The following is a 20439-nucleotide window of genomic DNA, read 5'->3' on the forward strand; positions in this document are numbered from 1 at the left end:
ATAAAAAGCCTGCCCTAAGAACAAACTAGTACCACAACTGGAATCCTGAGTCCTGATAAATCAGTCTTGGGGTGTGCATTAAATAAACTATTCTTGCTTAACTGAGATGGCTGCTTAATGGTTTGTGTGGCAATTCCTGAACCCCAACATTTTATGTATATAAATCTTTGGCCTACATGATGTATATATATGTACCACCTGCATCCCTATTGGATTCTAGAACTGGAGTTATGTATGGTTGTGAGTTACCACATGGGTACTAGGGATAGAATCTGGATCTTCTTCAAAAGCAACAAGTACTTTTTAACTAAGTTATCTCTCCTTCCCTGTGATCCTGAACCCTTTACCCTCTTACCTTAGCCTCTCAAGTGCTAGTATTATAGCATGTGCCATCAGGCCTGACTTTTTACTGGGTTTGTTTTTAATATAAGATTTTTCTGTGTAGTTCTGACTGTCGTGGAACTCACTACTCTGTAGACCAGGCTGTCTTCCTGCCTGTGTTTCCTGAGTAGTGGGATTAAAGATATGCTCCACCACTCCACCCAGGTCTTTCTACTGGTTCTTAACCACAGAGTTCTCTCTTGTGTTCTCCAATTTCAAAATCACAGGCTCAAGAAACTCAGAAACAGATCTAAGTACACAAAGATACTATAAAGCTACTAATGGCATTCCACACAAGGGATATAAAGTAAGCAAGACTAGGAAAATAAAGCAAGCACTACAATAAAAAGGTTCACGTCAACCCAGTCAGCTGAGCACTAAGAAACTGAGTTAAAGCACTAAGAATGGAGATGAGGCAGATGGGACAAGTCAATCAGAACTATGAACAATCAATATTGTTATGTTAATACAAGCAGCAAAAGACACAAGTGCACAGATTGTAGAATTCCATTCTTACAATCTGTAACAAAGGCAAGAAGAGACAGCACACCAGAGACTCACAAGAAAAAAAACAGGAGGAGCGGGAGGAGTAACTAAAGAAGCCTAAGGAAATGTTTCAGGGAGTGGGGGTGTGGGGTGGGGTAGGAAGCCCCTCTATTCAGTGAGGGAGCTCAACTTCTAAAAGAAGGAACTTTAACATATCATACAAAGAACTGGGGAGGGAGGTAGCTCGGTCAGCAAAGTGCTTATCTCACAACCACTGAGGACCTGAGTTTCAAACCTAGAACCCACATAGAGGCTGGGCATGTTACAGGTGGGACAGTGAAGGGCTGCTCTTTTATAGGACATGGGTTCAACCTCCAGTACTCACATGATAGCTAATAACCATCTGTAACTAACTCTAGTTCTAGCAATCCAACATCATCTGCCTTCCACACCCATACACACACCATTTTGTTTTTTAAAAGACTGGTCATGGTGAGACACGCTTAAAATAATATAGTATGGTTAAGCAGGAGACTGAGATCCGTCTGGCTCACTGGCCTGCCAGTCTAGCCTAATTGGTGAGTTCCAGGACAATGAGATTCTACTTCAAACCCTAAGGTTGTTCTCTGGCTCCCATAGGTGCTATACACACACATGCACACGCACATGCACAAGGAAAACACTGAATAAACCTAACCATAGTTGGGGTTGTAAAAACTATCTTTAACAAGAAATTTTCAACTGTGTTACAATATAGCTCATTGATGGAATACAAAGGTCCTAGGTTCTAATTCTAAAATCCCAAAACAAATTATAAAAAAAACAAAAAAAAAAACAGGGAAGAAAAAAAGGGGCACAACACAGATTGTGGAAAACAGTAACTTCACAGAAGATACTCAGCAATCAAGTGATCAGACTGAGTTGCCACCAAGAAAAGCTATTCTTCTGTTCTATTTTTACCAAATGCATAAAACCTCAAGTCTAAGGTAACATCTGGGAAACAAAGAGTGTTCTACAAACTAACTGGCATAAAGAACATGCAGTGAAGACAGGCTGAGGAATGAACTACTCTAGACCACTGGGGACTGAGAGAAGACAGTGCAACTACAGATGTTTGGACTTTAGATTGGATCCCAGGACAGAAAACAGACATCACTGGGACCACAGCTATGTTATGAATGAGGTCTCTCTCATACTCTGTACTATAGCAATGCTAACCCCTGATTCCATCACTGTTCCATGTATGTGAGATGTTAACATGTGAGAAGGCTTCTTGAAAACTCTATGTGGAGTCTAAGTTCTACATTTTTGTAAACTCTAAAATTTGAATGTGAAAAGTTGGTTCTTCCGACCCAAGTTCCAGGATTCATCACCCAAACCACTCTATAAACCCTCTGCCCACGACAGCTGCTTCCTAACAATTATCAGTGCTTGCTTCACTCACAATCTACAAGAGCCAGCTCCACCATAAATGTACTAACATCTCTGTGGATATATTATAGATTTGGTATATAAGAGGCACTCATTTCCATTGTATTTTACTTGTCACTCTTCACTGACTTAATAGTACAAAAGTCTGGTGTGTTGTATGCAGTGTGCCTTGAATCTCAGCATTCAGGGAGGCAGAGGTAAGCAGATCTTTGTGAAATGAGGGCAGCCTGGTCTACTACTGAGGTCCAAGCCAGCCAGGGAGACACACACAGAAGAGTCTACCTCAAAACAAAACAAAACAATACAGTCATACGTACATGTACAGTTTACTTTTTATCTGTTCATATTTTCTCTATCACATACACATTCACTAAAATTACAGAACCTAATAACTGAACTTCTGACCATTTGTTCTTTTTATCTCAAATAATGTTTTCTGCCTTCATGTCTCATTGTAACAAGAGCTAAATGAGATGAGTTTACATGGCTGTCGTCATATGATCACTGGCTACTGTCTGTACTACTGGTGAAAGCTATACATGCTCGTCCCACTGGTCTACCTTACCAGCCCCTGGCATCTCTCAAGTAAAAATTTCCAGTTATCATATTATATATTCCAAGTTGCGTATGAACTTACTCAGAAACTCCCAGTATTTTTTATAGTCAGCTGGAAATTTTCGTAATTGCAACTGATAGAAATTCTCTTTATTTGGAGAGCTCAGCCATTCCTGTGCCACCTACACAAAGTAAAAGAAGAAACTAAGAAATAAAGAACATGCTAAAAGCTACTACAAACAAACAGCAAAATGTTCCAGTGGGCTGAAGGAAAAGCAGAACAGATCCCAAGTGAAAACCTAAGAATCAGTCTGTGAGGTTTATCAAGTTGTCCACAACTGTCCTGCCCAAGTTAGCAGCCATTAGTCACATTTGGTTATATTTGTTAACTGAACTTTTAAAGGCTAAAAAATACTATTGCTCAGTTGAAATAAGACACCTTTCATGTTCAGCAGTCACCTGTGCTTCTGATACTGTTCATGCGATGCTAGATCTTCACACTGCTTGTACCTACTTCACAATGAGATTATCTGCCCTACATTTCTCTCAACCTCTGCAATATTGGCACCAGCATTCTTCCTGTTGGTTTCTATATGTCACACGTACTAGTAGTCTTCCAAAGGCTCAAATCAAACCCACAAGTATCTTTGAGATCTTTTGTGAGTTAAAAATGACTACTCCTAAGCCCAAATTTATGAAAGAAAAATTACTAGTGTAAAAGGGCTATTTAACACTTTTTAAACAAGCAAACAAACAACAAAAAATGACCTTTGAGACTTTGTTTTGTTTTACAATAACTTTTTGAGTCAAGCAGCTAAATCTGCAACTGGCCCTCAGTTCCTGGTAACCAACAATTCTTAGTGCTGAGCGGCTTCTACTCAAAGTTAACCAAGCAGCTACTCCTCTTGGGGTGGGGGTGGGGGACGACACACAACCCCATCGTCACACTGCATCATTTTTGGCTAGAAACATCCAGAGGAGCTTTCCTGCCATGTACTGCTCCAGCCTAGAAACCAGGAGAGGTGAATTCAAGTTCTACCTCAATCCTGGCAGACAGTAAACATAACATAACCAGGTTAAGCCTCCAAACAGTCATCTTTTCAATTTCCACTCATCAGTCATATATTCTAAAATGTACCCTTATAGCCTTTCCATCTCCACAGCTACCACCCAAAGCCACTATCATTTTACCCTCAAGTTGCTGTAACCAACCTATAACTAGTCTACTAGATCTGTTAGCCTTTCCAGTTTATTCTCTACCCAACAACCAAGGATCTTGGGTAAGTATAAGCTACTGTGTATTACTAGTCCCTGGTCTAAATACTGACCAACTCCAAACCTTCCAATACCTTCTCACTGTAGTGAGTATAGACTCACTCTTATAGAAACTTAGAAAGCTAGCTATATGCTTATAACCATTTCTCTATCTACAGTAGGGGCAAAGAATTAAAGAATACTTACTGTTTCAAAAGCATTCAATATAATCAAAGGTAGAAAAACATTAAAATATTCTGCACAATCTTGAAATCGGACAGGCACAGGTCTTGAGATAGACTGACAGAGACTTGTTGGAGCACCACACTTATCAAAGTTCAAAAACATTTGGTATTTCCATTTTAAGACCTCTTTAATGAAGGTGTCAAAGATAGACTGTGATGGCAACAGAATATTCACTGGAGAAGCAGCTGATGTAGGCCTGTTCTCACTAAATGTAAGCTTGTAACTCTGTTTGCTGGAACTGCTTGGAGTCTGAAAATGAAAAATATTGCATAGACTTTTCACCTCAGCCACTGGCTTCTGAGAACCCATGGAAGAGGGTGGTGTCACCTTCAAATTAGGCTGTTCTCCACTTGACTTATTTTTTAGTGCTGACTGAAGTGTAGTACTTTCCAAAGACTTGGAAAGATTGGCAGTTCGTGAAGCGCTGCTTGAACTAAATATCTTGGTAGTAGTAGGTCTCAAGGGCCTGGCTACAGAAAGAGGCAAGCCAGGTTTACGGAACAGGCCGTCATCTGCTGCTTTAGCTTCAGAGTGTCTTGGGCAGTATTCCGCCTTGTTTTTTGTAGTTTCGACACAGTCTTTGTATTTACACTTTGGGATACTCAAAGACTCCAACTGAGGCCGACTTAAAGAATCTTCTCTCTGTACTGTGTCTTTTTTATGAGCCACGATAATGGTTTTATTTTCCAACTGTGAGCACAGATCCATATCTTGAGGATCATGTTGTGTTAGGAATAAATTGTCATCATCTGTATCACTACTAGACTCTGGCTCTGCAGCTTTCACAGGTGCCACCTCCCCAACTTGAACTGTGAGAGCACCTCCGTCCACAGGGTCCTCTGAAGCAGAGGACATCACCACATCTGTTGGCACTCCTCCACTTAACACTCTAGATTCACACTGGTTCACAAGACAAGTTATACCTGTCACCCAAGGATCAGAAGAGGCTTCTGCCACTTCTGCTTTGGAAAGCATGCATTTTGCTAACTGTTTTTCATTACTGATGGCAAGTGGCTCACTTACTCGATGATCATCTGGCTCATCAGAGTCTGCTTCAAGTACATCTGATCCCTGTACTATGCGTGACACTGATCTTACAGTATTTTTGTAATCAAAGTCTCGTTTTTGATGTGATCTGGATCTCATAAGCCTTTGAAATTGAAGATCCTGGCTTGTCAGAAGCTTCTTATTATTTTTGATAGAAAGAGTCTGAGGAGAAATTAATTTAGCTTTCTTGGGGGCGTTAACTACTCCAACAGTCTTCCCATGGTCACGTAATTGGACTATACACTCCAGAGACCTCTGGGACAACTCAAATGCCTTCCGAGGGGCTTTTTTCAGACCAAGTTTTTCAACTGTTGAAGTTGGCTCTGGACACTGACGAAACTTCTTTGGTGGCACAATAGCAGGAGAAGTTCTACAACTTATGTAACGTGAACTCTTAGACTGTCCTCTTCTGGTGTCTGAGTGTGTTTTCTTAGTTGCCTTAGAGGCTGGAACTTTCCTAACAGGTTTTGAGTGAGTTCTAGATTTTATAGACTTCTGTAAAACTGTAGAATCTCTCTCAACACTTGAACTGGGAGTTGCCATCCCCATGTCTGCACTCTTTAAATCACTTTCAGTAAGATCTCTGCGATCAGGCAATTGTTCAGTTCCAACAGAAGAGGAAGGCCTCTGAGGATCTTCAGCTGTAACTTTGTCACGGCGTTTCCTCTTAGGTTTTTTTACTCCAGTTTTACAAAATTCCTCAGCAGAAACACTACTATGTGGTCCTGCATGCTCCTTAACTCCCTCTGCTTTGTTTCTAACAACCTCTTCAGACACAGAGTCACCACAACCCAAGTTATTGTTTGTACTATCAGCTACATGAGTTACACAGCTCTTTTGTTCCCCTTGAAGGGAGTTTTTGCTGTCTATTTTATGATCTTGCCAAACTGAAAAGACTTCAGATGAGCTTTCAAACTCAAAAACCTGAGATTCAGAGTCTTCAAATTCTACAGGGCACGTTGTTTCTTCCTCTTTCACAAGCTTCTTCTCCACATTGGGATTAACTGCCAAACCATGCTGCTCTGAACAGTCTTTCCCTATGCATGCTTTACTCTGTTTGATGTTTTCCTCACTACAACTTCTTTCATCTTCATCATCTTCATCCTCATCCTCTTCTTCGTCAGAATCTGAAATAACAATAACTTGCCCATGGCAGGTGGCAGCACTGTTTTGGTTAGCTGTCAAACATCTTTTATCATCTTTTTGTAGCTGAAATGAATTCTGTTTACTTAAATCTGATGGAAATTGAATAACAGTGGTTTGAGATATTAAAGTTATGTTACAGAGGTCTATTTGACGACCTGCGACCAAAGGTTTGCTACTGTCATGAGGCACCTGCCCTTCTACCAAGTTAGAAGTCAACACTGTACTTGCTCTCATTTCCTTATCTCTTGATTCAACTACCATCTTTACAGGACCCTCACATGGAGTTTTCACCAGTGTATCAGTAACTTCTGTAAATGATACCAAATCATCGTCAGCATGGCCTTCTTGGACTTCAAGCTTGTCTTCATTGTCAGAACTACTATTATCCAACCCCTCACTCTTTATCTCTTTCTTGAATAATGAACTGTTTTGAGATTTTTCCTCTTCATGCTTGTCATCCAGAACAGGGTCTGAAGGCACATTGTGTCCAATGCTATCTTCCTTTAGAGCTCCTCTATCTGTTCCTGAACAGTTCTCAAGGTCAGATATAGCTGCATTTTCCTCTAGATTGATATTATTTACCAAAGTACTTTTCCTGATTTGCTTCTTTATGACATGTGATAACTTTGCACAAATTTCATCTTTCTGTAATTTGAAACTTGGTTTTGAAGTTTTACCAACAGAGCCATCCTTTAATGAGACATCTCCATTTGATGTAGATACCTGTTCCATAAAATCACTGCTAGAATCAGTCAATGAATGTGCTGGCATTATCACTCCTCTGTCACATCCCCATTCTGGACCATTTTTTGAAGTACTATTTGGTGGTGCATATGAAGAGCTTTCTTTTCCAGACTTCTCTGTGCTTATTTTAACTTGCTCTTGAGCACTTTCAGAAAAAAGAGCCTCACTTTTCTGCTTCAAGCACAACTCAGCTGGAAGAGGCTCTTCTTCATTCAAATCAATGTAATGCTGCTTCAAGTTCTCCTCTTCTGTAGTATTTACTTTCATCAATACTCGATGGGTGTCAGCTTTCATTGGCTCTTTAGAAGATACTGGACTGCAATTTTCCAAGCAATAAGTGGTTTTTTTATGCTTCCTGTCTATTATATCACTTTCTTCTTTGAAAGATGGAGGGGTTTTAAATGTAGAAGTTGAATCCCCAAAAGTGCTATATTGGGGCATTTTGAATTTTATGTTTCTAATTATTTGTTTCAAACACATTTGTAACTCATGGGTTTCTTGACCAGTCAATTGCCAACCCAGAGACAAATTTCCTCGAAGGAATAAGTTAAGTTTATCCCAGAACCGCTTACAAAGTGTTTGCTGACCAAGCTGATAACCTTCTTTGAGGAGACCTCTAATCAACTGTACACAAGCAAGCTGGACAGAGTTAGACTGCACCGAATGCAACGCCAAGGACGACATTATTGCTGTTCCTCTGGAGGTATTTCCAGGTGACTTCTCACAACTCCGTACAAATGCGGTAGTAGGAAGCTTGGCACACTTCACAACAGCTTCTACCCACTGCTGAGAACTCACCCACAGCAGATGCAAGCATTTTTTATTTCTATGCAGCTCAATCACTGATATTAAAATCAGAATAAAAAACTCAGTGACTTTGTCACACACAGCATCTGTCTGGTTGAGGACATCTTTGACTTCTGAGTATAGATGATGAATAACTTCTACTATGTAAGCCACACCCAAATCCTTAAGATCCATGAGTGACTGAACAAAAGGTATGAACCACAGAAAGGTGCTGTTATGAACACGCATATCTTGACCAATATCTGACTGAAGTACATTGGCTAATGTTTCCATTTCTTCATACATGTTTGGACAATAATCTGGACAAATGGCTGATCTCCACCCAGAATCCTAAATGGAAAAATGATAAATATTCAGATAAACAAGTATCAATGGTGTCAACACCCAATCTGTAGAAAAGGAATATAATCTGCAGCTTTAGTCTTCTGCTCTCCAATATGATGTACTTAATGTCATTTGAATTATAAAATTGCTTCAAGAAAATGCAAATCCACATCTTCACATACTTAAGCCTTCCTATTAGTTGGCTTGATTACTACTACTCCTACCAAACTACCCCTGCAGTTAGAGTTCATGTACCCCATATGAAATGCATCAGCCACACCAAAGGGCCTATATGAAACAGTGGATTCAGACTAACTAAACATCATAAAGTCAACAACCAGTCACTACACAGAACCGTGTCTCTACAGAGTCACTTCAGCTTTAAAAATGTTCTATACCTTTTTGGTCTTTTCAGGATTAAAGTTATAAACAATCTGGCTGCACGTCACCATATCATCAAAATGTGGCTCCGGTTCTAACTTGGTCCTTAAATATTAAGAATAAAAAGAAATTACTGAAATGAAAGGGGTTGGAGAAGAGGGAAAAAAAAAAATCTTAGAAAACGAGCTACAGTATGTTATTTTAAATTCTAACATTTACCGCACCTTATGCAGCTGTTCCGTATATTCTGGATCTCTCTGTTGTAGCTCTCGTTGTTAATGATGGTTTGAAAAGCTTCAATAGGGTCAATAAGCTGACCCCACACCTTAGATCCAAGGCGATCAAGAATCACCATGAAACAGTGTAATGCTGGCCAGAAAGGATCCATGCTATCATCTGAAATAAAATAAAACAATTACTAAAATAAAAAACAGTAAGAAAAACATTCTAAGATATATTGGAAATATTCTTAGTCAGCCAAAATAGCAAGAATGAAAGAAAATAGCAGTAATTTAAAGTGATGTCTAATTTATTAAAGTGTTTTGTTTTGCTTTTTCTGAGACAGGCAGGGTTTCTCTGTGTGTAGCCCTGGCTGTTTTGGAAGTCCCTCTGAAAACCAGAATAGCCTCGAACTCACAAAGTTCCACATGCTTCTGCCTCCCAAGCACAGGGATTAAAGGCGTGGGCCATTATACCTGATTTACAAATTTTCAAAAACTATAATCTCTTTGCAAAAAGTAAATAATTAATGAGAAACAAACTGATGATTAAGAAGTCTTCTCTCACGGGGCGTGGTGGCGCACGCCTTTAATCCCAGCACTTGGGAGGCAGAGGCAGGCAGATTTCTGAGTTCGAGGCCAGCCTGGTCTACAAAGTGAGTGCCAGGACAGCCAGGGCTACACAGAGAAACCCTGTCTCGAAAAACCAAAAAAAAAAAGAAGTCTTCTCTCCCCCGCCCCTTCTCATTCTAAGTACTGTTTGAAAGAGTAAAAGAATAAATGGTATTTATTATCTAAATAAGGCCCAGAATCTAAAAAAATTCTGCTCCAGCAAGATTCTTAATTTTGCTTACTATGTAACAGCATTTTGTTGTTTCCAAGCTTAATTTTTCATATACCCATAATCTGTTTATAAGCAAAAACAAATCAGTTATTTGCAGATATTACCAGAATGCCTTCTCTGCCAGCACTGCCTATCAAATTCCTAACCATCTTTACTAGATTCCATACTATGTTAACTTTCCCAAGTGTCTGATTCCCGGAGCACTCCGTGGAGGCAGCAGTACAGCCTACTTTATCTCTCAGAGTGACTAGGTGCCTCTGACCCTTCGCTTTACTTCTCACAGACCTTTCAAACTTTGGTTGGCATTTGTTCTTCAGTGCTGGGGCAGAACCCAGGGCCTTGGGCAAAGTAGGCAAGTACTCTATCACCCCCAACCAAAAGGACTTATCTCGGGTAGATTTCCTTAGGCATATTGTATACAACCTCTGATGGTGCCTTACATTTAGTAAAACCTCATATAAGGAAGAATATAGTCATGTGAATGAAGACAATTATGAAAAGTTTAAGAATTTACACTTTGCTACATCCACTCCAGTAGTGACCCGCCTGACAAGCTGAAAATCGAGGTCCCGAGGAGAAAAGGTCACAGAAACTTAGTCTCCTGGAACCATGGCATCCTGTATAACGAATGCTCCAATGTCCTTGCTTTAGTTGGTAAACGGATCTGTGTGCTTTTCCTTAATATTGCTTTATTATAAGTGCTTCTAAGGATTGAATTTTTGACATATAGCTAAGTTAGATTCTTCACTAGTCCTAGGCAGTCAGTCCTTGAGCCAACCCTGGGCATGGATAGCTAAATCAATGGCCTACACAGAAATTTACCATTATCTAGGAAGGAAGTTTGTGATCTAAGGAGGAACCAGGGTAGATACTTAGAACTATAGATAGCTGAGTTACACCCATACACAGGAATTTACAATGGCCTAGGGGGACGGTGGATTATACAATAGACTAGAATAGGAACTGCGGCAAGGGCACAAAGCCCTTGCCCCTGGCTTCTAAGATTAAACTGACCTTAGGTGGGGCTGCTTTTAATTCCAGCTGTTAACACTAAATTTTATCCCAGCTGGTTCCTGCCAGGCCTGCCATGTTGCATTCCTCTGTTTTATGTAAGAATCAGGTAACCTTATTGTACCTGGCTGATGTGTCACCTAACTTCCCTATTTTCTTCAGTATAAAAAGTTTGATGCTCGATTTGACAAATTACATTCAAATCCAGCACACTTTCTCACACTCTCTTGTGTCTGCATCTGTCGGTCAATTCCCTCCGACTCTGTGCCCATCTGCCGGAACCCCTGATTCCCACAGATTGAGGGGGGCTGACTAGGCCCAGCCTATGGCAACACTTGAAGACTATGTACAGACACAGGGAAAGAAATGAACAACGTTCATAATATATGCTGGCAAATCCATTATCAATAGCATAATCTAGCAAGAAAATATTTGCTATCAGAAAAATAGTGTGATTTCTTCTAGAATCTCGATATAAATCTAGAAATAAACAGAGTTTTATCACCAAGCAACTTTCCAAAAGCCAAGTGAAGGATATTCTCATAGGTTCTGACACACTTGGTCTTTACTGATGCATTCCTTTTTCAGGTCTCCTATGATCAGTTTAGCTCAACCATCAGCTTCACAACCCAGGAAAAGCTGGAGTCTAATAAATAATATGACTATATATTTCAGGATAACTTTTCTTTTGGGGGATGGGATGGAATGGTGGAAGGCTGCTTAAGTATTTTAGAGACAGTCTCACTACATAATGCAAGCTAGCCTCAACTTCATGTTTTTCCTGAATTAAGTTGCTGGCTTCATTTTCCAAGCATCTAGAGTAGACTGTGTGTGGTGATGAAAATGTTGTGGGTTTATAATGTCTAGTACCCACTGAGCCTTGAAAATATGGCTAATGGTAATGAAAAACTAGATTTTTTTCTTTTTTAATTAATTTTCAGTCTGGTGGTTATTTTGGACAGTGCCACCCTAGAGAATCAAGAGATAAATGAGGGACTGAAGAGATGGCTCAGCAGTTACACTGACTGCTCTTCCAGAAATCCCAAGTTCAATTCCCAGCAACCATATGGTGGCTCACAATCATCTATAATGGGATCCAATATCCTCTTCTGGTGTGTCTGAAGACAGCTGCAGTATACTCATATACATTAATTAAAAACAAAAATAAAAAACAAAAAAAGGAAAGAGACCAATGAAGTAGTAAGCAAAGATGGACTCTTATGATTGGCAAGGCTCTTCCTACTGTTAAGTGACATGCTTTTTGCAAATAAATCTCCCAGAGACTCTGGTTTACATAATGGAAAATTAAACTAACTTCTCTGGACTCATTTCCTCTAGCAAAGAGATAGGAGTTAAATTAAAGTCTAAGGAGTCCTTTGCAAGTTAAAGTCTGAATCTATGAGCTAACTCAATCCCTGGTCAGACTGTGCTAAAGCACTTCCTCGGCACGCCTGAAGCCTGAAGTTCTTTTCTCCACACTCTTATAACCCTAATTCTTTTTTCTTTTTTTTTTGGTTTTGGTTTTTGGTTTTGGTTTTGTGTTTTGGGTTTTGTTTTGTTTTTGAGTTTTTCGAGACAGGGTTTCTCTGTGTAGCCCTGGCTGTCCTGGAACTCACTCTGTAGACCAGGCTGGCCTCGAACTCAGAAATCTGCCTGCCTCTGCCTCCTGAGTGTTGGGATTAAAGGCGTGCGCCACCATTGCCTGGCATAACCCTAATTCTTATAGTGACACAAACTTACTTTTTATATTTTGGCTTTTCAAAACAGGGTTTCTCTGTGTATCCCTGGTTATCCAGGAACTTTCTCTATAGACTAGGATGGCCTTGAACTCAAGAGATCCATGCCTGCCTCTGCCTTCTAGTGCTAGGATTAAAAGTGTGTGGCATCACTCTGCCTAGTGACACCAACATTTTTAAAAGTACACCATCATAGTATTATTCAAAAGCATTTTGTAAGTAAAGTATATTACCATCCGATTGCTTCTCCATGGTGTGAAGAATTGATTGCATAAAATCATTTTGCTTGTCTGAGCCCAGCAACAGTGAATCCATGGCTTGCTCCTCAAGAATAGTCAACAACATGCAAATACCTGTAAGATGATTCCAGTTACCAGACTGCTGTAACAGCACTATACTAAATAGTTGTCTTAGCTAGCAGAAATAAAGCAGGGCAGCAAGTCAAGCAGCAGACTTCAGCTCCCCTCACAGCTGTTGAAGGCTGAGGTACCTACCGTAAGCACCACTCCCCAACCATAGCACTTGACACTTTCTCTGTAAAACAGGTAAGTGATGGGAACCTTGGTAGAAGGTGATTTCTAAGATGACTACCACACAACCTGAATTTCATAAAACTGAAGATGCCTCAAACATTCATATATGTTGTATACAGTTCATATACCACTAAGAAAACTGCTACCAACCATGACATATAACTTTGAAGAACAGCGATTAATGAAATAGTGACTTGCAAATATCTCTCACAACATGGAAATAATCAACATCAGACTGACACTTCTACTTCAAACAAAAGACTTGCCAGGGTTTGAAAATGTATCTGTATGGAAGGCATTTAGAATAAATGATATTTAATATTTAAGCTAATTTAGCAAAGGAACAAGAACTGGGAACCGCAGGGCGTGGTGGCGCATGCCTTTAATCCCAGCACTTGGGAGGCAGAGGCAGGCGGATTTCTGAATTCGAGGCCAGCCTGGTCTACAAAGTGAGTTCCAGGACAGCCAGGGCTACACAGAGAAACCCTGTGTCAAAAAACAAAAAAAAAAAGAACTAGGAACCATGAAACTTTGTAATAAGAAAATTGCTCAGATTGCTCTGTGCTCAGAACACTAGAGAAGACATGTCCATGTAATAATAATACTCACCTAGCCAATAGTTTTTGTAGTTGGTAGTATCATACATGTGTGCAGGCAAAAGGATCAGTTTGCCTTTTTCAAGCACAGAAGATGTGTAAATGTCTGGACTTTCCAAAAGCCCCAGCTCAATGACTTTAAAAAGGCAAGTTAGAACTTCCTGTAAGTCGTAATAGTCATCTCTGTCCACCTTCCCCAGGTTTCTTGCAGTCAGAATAGCCCATCGCCGAACCTGAGTAATTGTATTATAATAACATTGTAGGTTCATTAATTCAATGAACAATGAACAAAGAAAATCTCCTAGTTACAGAGTTCAGTAGACTGATCAACCGGGGATTATATTACTGCATATAGACCTTTAATCCTGATTCAAACAAACTATACATCATTTATGAAACAATCATTTTCATTCTTAAAGACTAGCAGGAACCTGTTCTATGTTAATATCTATTTAACATTATTATAAGCATTTGGTAATTTTCCATTTATTCCATCAATCTTTTGTGCTCACTTACATTTTAGATATGTCTATTAGAAGCAATACACAAAAGACTTCTATAAGCTAATTTATTCTTTAGCTAAGTTCATCTGGCTCAAACCTATTTTTATACATGAACTTTTTCCTTTAATACTTTTTTTAAAAAAAGATTTTTTAAAGACTTTTTCTTTTTCTTTTTTTTTTTCTTTCAAAGATTTCTTCATTTTTTTAAAGATTTTTCCAGGCATTCTTCTGGAGGCCAGAAGAGGGCACCAGATCTCATTAAAGATGGTTGTGAGCCACCATGTGGTTGCTGAGAATTGAACTCAAGACCTCTGAAAGAACAAACAGTGCTCTTAACCCCTGAGCCATCTCTCCAGCCCCCCCTTTAATACTTTTTATTCTTTAAAAATTTCTTATTGTACAAATATATCTTGGTCATTTCCATCTACCATCACCTCCGACTTCATTTACAGCATGCCTTCTTTTTAAAAAAATAATCCACGTTTGCCTGTGCCCTTAGGGTGATGCCTTCTGCTAGTTTCCGCTCTCAATCCCATTTACATTTCAGGATACCTAAACCAAGTCAGGGACATGCACTTTCCTTTTACTTGGTCTACCCCCTGCTACCCCCCAGACCCTTTCTACTTGAAACTTGGTTTGACTCTGTAACATAAGAAGCCTGGAACTCACTATGTAGATTAGACTGGCCTCTGATGTGTGGCATCTCCATCCTTCAGCCTGCCAAACACTAGGATTACAGGCTAAAACTACAAGCCCAACCTGAACTCAAATTTTTGGTTTCATTTTTATACAAAGGCTTCTAACATCCACATTATCAATAATCAGCCAACTGTGTGTGTTTGCATGATCTCTGACTCCTCCTCTACGTGCTGTTTAGTAAAAGTCACTGTGTAAAACATCTTCAAGAACCTTGTATAAGGGCTGGAGAGATGGCTCTGCGGTTAAGAGCACTGACTGCTGAGTTCAATTCCCAGCAACCACATGGTGGCTCACAACCATCTGTAATGGGATCGGATGCCCTCTTCTGGTGTGATTGAAGACAGCTACAGTGTGCTCATATATATAAGATAAATAATTTTTTTTAAAAAGTCCTTGTCTTCTCTTGAAGGAGGAAAATTATTGAACTCTTCCTGAACTCTTCAACTCAGAGTCCTACCCCTCCCATCTGGAGATTGCTCCCGGAACACTCCTGAACCCTTCACCCCAGAGTACATTCCTGAACTCTTCACCCCAGAGTCCGACCCCCTCCCAATTGAAGACTGTTCCAGGAACATTTTTTTTAGATAAGGGTCTCCTGGAACAAACCTAGTCCTACCCCTCCCAACTGAGGACTGTTCCAAGAACATTTTTTAGATAAGGGCCTCCTGGTACAACCCCAGAATGTTCCAATAGATCGGGTACATTGCCAAAATATAGGACACGACCCCTTGGTTACGTAAAACACCTTGGCAAAACCCCTCAGTCACGCAAACTTGTACTTTTCCTACCCTGCTCCCCCCTTGGCTTTTTTTCTATATAAGCCTGAGAAAAGTTTGGGTGGTCGTCGAATCTCCTCTACACCATGCCTGGTGTATGAGTTTCGACCCCAGAGCTGGTTTATGTGCTTTTATGTGCTTCCTTGTTGTTGCTTTATTAAATCTTACTCTCTACATCTTAAGTTCGGTCTCAGTGTCTTCTTGGGTACGCGGCTGTCCCGAGGCTTGAGTGAGGGTCTGCCCTCCGGGGGTCTTTCACTCTCACCCCATGTGAGAAAAGCATTTTTCATATAGTTCTGTTTTTGTCATTGTGTGTGTCTGAAGACAGCTGCCTGTACTCATATAAATAAAAATAAATTTTTTTTTTCAAATTTTGCTTTGATCCTCCTCTTTCACTATTCTGCACATGTTTGGAGTTGCCTTTCTCTCTCCTGAAAATCTTCACAGGTTCTCCATGGTCTTATTTTCTCCAGTGAAGTTGTCTCCACTATTTCTTTATTTTCTTTTTATCTTCTTCTTTATTTTTAACACTACCATCCTTCATATGCATTAAATTTTATCTTCTTTCTAAGATTTGCTCAATCTGGTCTTTACTGAGTAATACATTTTTGAAACATACATAGGTACTCATTTTTATTATCACATATCCTAAATCCCTTTTCTCTTAAGATAGGGTCTTCTGTTTATCCCCATCTGACCTAGAACTTGCTGCATAGCTGAGAATGACCTGAACTTTTCCACTCCCAAGTGCTAATATTTAAGTGTGCACTACTACCATGGGTGGTATTGTGCCATGAAAGGGATCAACCTCAGGGATTTATGCATACTAGACAAGCACTCTGACGGAGCTACATCCCCAAGGATTTAGTGCCCAGGTCAGAAAGCAGTAGCAAACAGGTCAAGGCTGCATTTTCCCTCCATGAGCCTGAGGAGGCACAATATTAAAGTCATCAGAGGTGCTAAGCTGGTCCCCAGACACCTATCAGTGTCTTAAGCATCAGTGTTCTGTACTGCCCTCATTTCACTCCTATCTCTACTTCAACAGAACTTTGAATTCAGGAATGTGAACAAGTAGTGCTAACCCATAGCAACAGGAAGAACTGAAAGCAAAACCTTATACCTTTCCCATCTTATCTACAGCCAGAGAGCAGGGAGGGATCTTACCCTTTCATAACACAACCCAACAGACCTTTTCAGCCCAGAGTTTGTCCCAGTTCTCTCAAGTTCTTCAGAAGTTGATCTTAACAGAGAAGCCAACAGAGCTGGTTTCAACAGTACATCTCAACATCTATTTTATGTTTTTTCAGATTTAGTTTTCAAGTTGTTACATGGAGGGATTCTGTGTTCCCCTCACCTATAACCAGCCCTCTTTCTAGCTACACATTTGGGACTGACTCCAGCAGTACTCAGTCCAACTACATAACCAAGTTTAGCATCAGCAGCTTAGGATGTCTTGTCTATGAACTCAGTCATCAAGCTGCAAGTGTTTGGTCCAGTACATGGCTATGATGAGACCTATATCTCAGAGTTTGGAACCTGAAATGTCCTCTAAAGACGCAGGTGCTACAGAGCTTAGTTTATAGGCTCAGTGACAGAGCATTGCCTAGTGTGCCTAAGGCCCAACAACAAAATCTCTTCAACACTATCAAGAGGTAGAACCTTTAAACAACAGGGCCTGTAGGCAGCTCTTCAGGACATGGAGTATGCCTTCAGTCAGAATTGCAGGACAGGGCTTCTTTTTCACTCTTACCATGAGATAAGTGGTTTTGCTCTGCCACATACCTGCCCCATCCATGAGATACTACCAGAGGTTCAAAGCTTCATAGGTAATTGTGTTCTTGGAACAAAATCTCTACAGTGCCAAAAACCCCTCCTTTACAAAGTGAAATCTCTCTAGCACTTATTATAGTAGTATAAAGCTAGCATAGCTGCTTTTTTCCTGTAGGTACTTGCTTTTAAAAGCTAGTAAGCTCGGCATAGTCTTCTACACCTTTAATTCCAGCACTCAGGAACCAAAGTCAGGTGAAATCTCTGTGAGTTCAAGGCCAGCATGGTCTACAGTGACCATCTCAAAAACAAAAAAAACAAAAACAAAAACCCGCCGTGCGGTGATGGCACACACCTTTAATCCCAGCACTTGGGAGGCAGAGGCAGGTGGATTTCTGAATTTGAGGCCAGCCTGGTCTACAGAGTGAGTTCCAGGACAGCCAGGGCTACACAGAGAAACCCTGTCTCGAAAAACCAAAAAAAAAAAAAAAAAAAAAAGTAAAAAATAAAAAAATAAAAACCCAGCATCAATAAGCGTCTTATATTTTTGTCAACTTTCACAGGGGTTCTAGTTGTCTTCTGGAGTATATTTCTAATACCATGTATAACAAATCCCTTAGGGTCTACAGGATTCTATCACTTACTATGCTTTTCCATTGCTGGACTGTAGAAACACCTAGTCTGACTGCCTCACTTCCTCTTTGGGGACTTTTCCTACCATTTGTTTAGAAAGAAAGAAACTGATTCACTATCATTTTGACTAAAAGTCTATTGCTATGCTCCTTTTTTTTCCTGAGACAAGGTCTCACTGTGTAGCTGACTGTCCTGGAACTAATGTAGACCAGGCTGGCCTTAAACTCAGAAATCCACCAGCCTCTGCCCCCTGAGTGCTGGGATTAAAGGCGTGTACTACTACACCCTGCAGTATGTGTAAAAGCAAAACATCTTTTCTTGCCATTATTTTGGCAAAACAGACTTTTCAGCAATTGCCGTAAAGTATTGACTCCATTCTAACTGCTAGTGTACATGGAACTGTATGTGTAGGCTGTCTCACTTACAACCTGTTTCTATGATTAGGGGTGATCTCTGTATCCGTTCTTGTCCACTCTGAATTTTATCTTTCTCATCTCTAGCACCTTGGAATTTTTCTTGCTCCATCCTATCCCCTATAATTGCACCCCTTCAATCCCACTTATTATTAGCAAAATTAATATTTAAATGCCATTTCCATGTATCTCAGCAACAAAGAGAGGAAAGCAGGACTCTTCTATTAGTTCAGTTTGATACTATGCTGGTTAATTTTGTCAACCTAACACAAACCTAGAAATATTTCGAAAGAGGAAATCTCAATTTAAAAACAAAAAAAAAAAAGCCTTCTTAAGCCTGGAGTACCATTTTAATGACTGACATGGGAGGGCTGAGCCCACTATGGGTGGTATCTCTTCTCCCCTAGACAGATGGCTCTGGATTGTACATGAAAGTATGCTAAGAAAGGCAGTAAGTAGTATTCCTCCATGGTATCTGCTTCAGTTCCTGCTTCCAGGTTCCTGATTTCCTTTGATAGACTGTGATGTGGCAGTATATTATGAAACAAATCCTTTCCTTCCTTCCAAAGTTGCTTTGACCAGTACTTTATCACAACAACAGAAACCCTCACTGGGACAGACACGTTGAAAGGCAAACTACTTTTCTTGTCTTTTAAACTCAATCACCTATCAGCAAGTATTCTCCTGCCCTCTTAAATTCACGACACTCCCAATAATATAACGGTCTACCTAAATGCACAAATATAAAAAGAGTAAAAACCTTAACCAATATTTTAAACAGAATACATACTAAGTCTATAATTAAAACTAATAAAGCCAATACTAGCACTGCCTACCACTCACACTCACCATTTCATTGGGATGAACCAAAAACAAATAGATGCCTGGATATTTGTCAAAAACCTGAAAGGAGCAATTGTTTTGTTCCATTCGGCAAAGCGCTTCCACACACAGTTCATCTAAATAGAAAGATAACATATGATTAAATTTTGGGCCTCAAGAGGCTAAAAATGGCTCTTAGGTTATTTTGTAAATAAACATTAATCATTTTTTTAAACAAGGCATTAAAATTAAAAACTCTTATGCCGGGCGTGGTGGCGCACGCCTTTAATCCCAGCACTCGGGAGGCAGAGGCAGGAGGATTTCTGAGTTCGAGGCCAGCCTGGTCTACAAAGTGAGTGCCAGGACAGCCAGGGCTACATAGAGAAACCCTGTCTCGAAAAAACCAAAAAAAAAAAAAAAAAAAACTCTTATGCTCACTCCTTTAATCCCAGCACTTGGGAGGCAGGCGGATTTCTGAGTTCAAGGCCAGCCTGGTCTACAAAGTGAGTTCCGGGACAGCCAGGGCTATACAGAGAAACCCTGTCTCGAAAAACCAAAAAAAAAAAAAAAAAAAATTCTATACTAGTAACAGTAGCTAGCTTTGGAGGACAATTTTTTTTTTTTTTTTTTTTTTTTTGGTTTTTTCGAGACAGGGTTTCTCTGTATCGCCCTGGCTGTCCTGGAACTCACTCTTTAGACCAGGCTGGCATTGAACTCAGAAATCTGCATGCCTGGGCGGGATTAAAGGCATGAGCTACCACGCCCGGCTTGGAGGATGATTTATGACTCGATCAGCCTACTGGGAACTGCTGCAATACTTTTTTATAAGCTTATATACGCTTTTATGGATTTTTAAATTTTTAAAATATCTTTACGTATATGAATATTTTGCCTGCACACATGTTTGTGCACCAAAAAGATCTGTGCCCACAGAGATCAGAACAGGGTGGGCTGTCAGATCCCCTGAGTCTGGAGTTACCTTGAGCTGCCATGTAGAACCTGGAAACTGAATAGGTCTTCTACAAGAGCAGGAAGTGCACTTAACTGCGGGGCTATCTCTCCAGCCCTGGCATTCATTTATGGATA

The 20439-nt window shown here is 40.1% G+C and overlaps 1 protein-coding gene across 4 annotated transcripts in view; it reads right to left on the reverse strand.

Moving 5' to 3' along the window:
* The window catches only part of Setx (senataxin), a 58264-nt gene that overhangs the window by 29093 nt on the left and 8732 nt on the right, over window positions 1-20439 (reverse strand). For all 4 annotated transcript variants that reach the window (XM_085835068.1, XM_021156936.2, XM_021156942.2 and 1 more), the window contains 7 exons: window positions 19381-19490; window positions 13754-13973; window positions 12845-12964; window positions 9027-9198; window positions 8820-8907; window positions 4315-8427; window positions 2936-3035 (listed from right to left, as the gene is read on the reverse strand). In XM_085835068.1, coding sequence (XP_085691194.1) covers window positions 2936-3035; window positions 4315-8427; window positions 8820-8907; window positions 9027-9198; window positions 12845-12964; window positions 13754-13973; window positions 19381-19490 — 4923 coding nt within the window. The remainder of the gene's footprint in view (window positions 1-2935; window positions 3036-4314; window positions 8428-8819; window positions 8908-9026; window positions 9199-12844; window positions 12965-13753; window positions 13974-19380; window positions 19491-20439) is intronic.

This window comes from Mus caroli, unplaced genomic scaffold (assembly GCF_978045245.1).
Source record: "Mus caroli unplaced genomic scaffold, Mus_caroli_1 scaffold_2, whole genome shotgun sequence".
NCBI lineage: Eukaryota > Metazoa > Chordata > Mammalia > Rodentia > Muridae > Mus > Mus caroli.